We start from the raw sequence: 2,944 nt of genomic DNA, 5'->3' as shown, positions 1-2,944 counted from the left end.
GAATTATTTGCCTAAAAGTGTTCTTCTATAACTTGTTCAAAAAATCCTAAATAGATATACCTACTTTTCAAAAAGTTTAAAAATTTCAATCCCTGTGTTTCCATTGCTACTGAACACCAGAAAAAAAAATCGAATTTGGTACCACACGAATCACTCATTTTGTACCCCGCGGTCCCCCGAATCGTTGCACCCTGCGAATTCTTTGCCGTAAAAGTAGTTTTTCATCTTTTAGGTTCTCATTACTCTGATGTAACCACTTGCATTGCGCGCCACCACTTTTCTTCAGTCCATGTAACACCGTCCCCTTCTTCTTCTCGCAGCTAAATAGCAACCATACCACTCTCCTCCCATTCTCAAACTTTTTTTCTTTCTCTTTTATCATCTCTTTAGATCTCCGTCCCGTAATTCGTAGTACAACTTTTTTCATAAAAAGACAAAAATAATGCCTGGTGTAAATCTCGTAGTTTGTGAGCTCCAATTTTTGTAGTGATCGAGTCAGAATGCTCGTGATTTTCTATTCTTCCTTCTCCAGATACTCTCTCCTCTCTCTCCCCGCTTTTTCTGTCATAACTCTTTTTTTTATAATTCTCCATCCATTCGTTTTTTAAATGTTTTCCCTTCTCTGAAATGGTTTTCCGAAAAAAAAACCGTCTTCTTTTTCTCTGTCTTTGTAATAGTTTTCAAATTTTACTTTCCAGGTACTGCACATGAAAGTGATACATTTCAAAGGAGCGGCGTTTCGCCACTTGGACGATGGAAAGGTGGAAATGGTTTGAAAACGTTAAAATTTAACCTATCAAGAACCATATTTATTTTTTCAGATGCCTCCTTATTTCTACGACCGGAAGGCCAAGGTAAGTAATGACATAATATCGTTTTCTTATTGGCTACCACTAATATGTTCAAAACTTGTCAAGGTTAACTTTCAGAACGTAGTATTGGTTCTTATGGTTGTCGACATTATCTTCACTTGTTTCTGCATTCTTCCCGCCAACGATCTCGTCGCTTGTGTCCTCTTTGCTACGGTGAGTCACTGGTCTCTGTTGGACGCCATCAAAAAATTGTGATTGGTCTTTATTATTATTTGCAAATCAATTTGTAATAGTAATGAGAGGAAAAATATTCTTTTGATAGTCCGAATAACGGAAACAGAAAGATAATTATATTTTAATGGAAAAGGAAAATAAAAGGGGTACCGAAATATGTGAGAAAAGTCAACACCGGTGTCTGTAGCTGACGATCCCACGACGACAGCTACCGTAACCTAAAAAATTTGGCTCTTTATGACAAGGGGGGGGGGGGGCATGAAAAAAGGGGGGGGGCAAATGATCATTCTATTTTTTCTTGAAATTCCCCGAACCCATGTCGTTTCATTTTGAAGAACAAGTATGTTTCAATCTTATAATAATTCTCAACCTTTTTTTCAAACAATTCTATGTAAGTTTTATTAAACTACAAAACAAATTTTCCCCAAGAACAATTAAATTGGGGATATAAGTAACGAAGAAATCAGGGAAGCAGTAGTTATTAGAAGAACAAAGGTGATGGTGGTCTGTATTCATCGTCAGGCTTTCCAATCTTCTTCACAAACTCTTTATCTTTCAATGCCTCTGTAATCTTTTCGTTCATTCCAGCGTATGTGAACATTTTCAATGAAGCCGGGAGCATGAAACAGTGAGCTGAAAATTAATTTAATTGTTCATATAATCTTCCAAGAATCTGATTACTGAGAATTGAACCACCGAAAAACAAGTAAACCCGAAGCATGTTGCCCAAATTAAACCATTCCTGCAGTTTCTTTACGTTGTTCTCTCCGAATTCGACTGTAAATTAGTAATTTTTGAGATTTAAATTGGGTGTCACTAACTGTTAGGATTCCAAATTAGCCATGGTAGAATGACAAGGAGAGATGTACTGCATACCATGTGAAGGTAAATAATGGGGCAAGATTCACGGTAGTATCCGAAATAGGCGAAGATGGCCGAGATTGGAAGCTGAAATTTGGAGTTTCGTTTGTAAAATTGCATCTCAGTGATGGGATGAATTTTAGCTTTCGGGCGGTTTAAAAAATTAATTTCTGTTTCGACGGAAAAAAATTATTCCGTTATTATTCTGGTACTAAAAAATCGGAGCTGTGGAAGAGAAACGTCGGTGGCAGTGGTCGAAGGTCTCACAACGAAAACTACAGTAACCTGAAAATGCCTGAATTTTCCGGATTTGTTTTCTCGACGAAAAAATCGATCCTGAAAATTAAAATTTTGACTCTTTATGACAAAGGGGGGGGGGCCATGAGAAAAGGGGGCCCAAGTTAAAAGGGGGGGGGGCCCAAAATAATAAATTATACCCAATTGAAGATTTTCTGCTTTTTTCAAATTTTGAAGCTGTTTTGATCAAATTTCGGATTCTGGACATTTTTTGCTCATTTTACATATTTTTGGAAGCAGACCCAGAAGTGGAGGAGGAAGAAGAGACACAAGTGGAGGAGGAAGAAGAAGCACCAGTGGCGATAGCAGCGAGGTCCGCAGATTATGATGGTACAAAATCGTGGCCTGTTATAAACTTTGATTAATCCCTATTTTCTGATTTCTCATTATACAATGTTCTACTACTTTCTATTTCTATTTTCATAGTCAATTAAAAGTATTAAATTCTTGAAATTGTTAAAAATTTTTCAAAGTTAAACAATTGCTACTCAATTTAATGTTCAATTATATCTATTTTTACTTTCACAATCAATAAAAAGTATTAAATAAACCAAATAAACATAAAAAAAGACATGAACTGAGAATTGTGAAAAAAAAGATGTAAAAAGAGCAAAAAATATCCAGAGACCGAAATTTGATCAAAACAGCTTCAAAACTTGAAAAAAGCTGAAAATCTTAACTTGGGTATAATTTTTTATTTTGGGCCCCCCTTTTGACTCGGGCCCCCCCCCCCCTTTTCT

The 2,944-nt window shown here is 36.3% G+C and overlaps 2 protein-coding genes across 2 annotated transcripts in view; one reads left to right on the top strand and one right to left on the bottom strand.

The window, feature by feature from the left end:
* Positions 1–707: 707 nt before the first annotated feature.
* Positions 708–2,944, top strand: part of CBG10046 — a gene marked incomplete at both ends in the record, with an annotated part of 13,346 nt that continues 11,109 nt past the window's right edge. The window contains 3 exons of the mRNA XM_002641664.1: positions 708–770; positions 822–854; positions 930–1,025. Of these exons, the coding sequence (XP_002641710.1) occupies positions 708–770; positions 822–854; positions 930–1,025 (192 nt within the window). The remainder of the gene's footprint in view (positions 771–821; positions 855–929; positions 1,026–2,944) is intronic.
* CBG10050 overlaps positions 1,528–2,944 on the bottom strand; it is a gene marked incomplete at both ends in the record, with an annotated part of 3,827 nt that continues 2,410 nt past the window's right edge. Inside the window, 2 exons of the mRNA XM_002641668.1 lie at positions 1,528–1,679; positions 1,868–1,994. Of these exons, the coding sequence (XP_002641714.1) occupies positions 1,528–1,679; positions 1,868–1,994 (279 nt within the window). The remainder of the gene's footprint in view (positions 1,680–1,867; positions 1,995–2,944) is intronic.

This window comes from Caenorhabditis briggsae (genome assembly GCF_000004555.2).
Source record: "Caenorhabditis briggsae complete genome, chrIII, whole genome shotgun sequence".
Classification (NCBI taxonomy): Eukaryota; Metazoa; Nematoda; class Chromadorea; order Rhabditida; family Rhabditidae; genus Caenorhabditis; species Caenorhabditis briggsae.
Note: the sequence above shows the minus strand (reverse complement) of the source record. Positions and strands in the feature narration are given on the sequence as shown.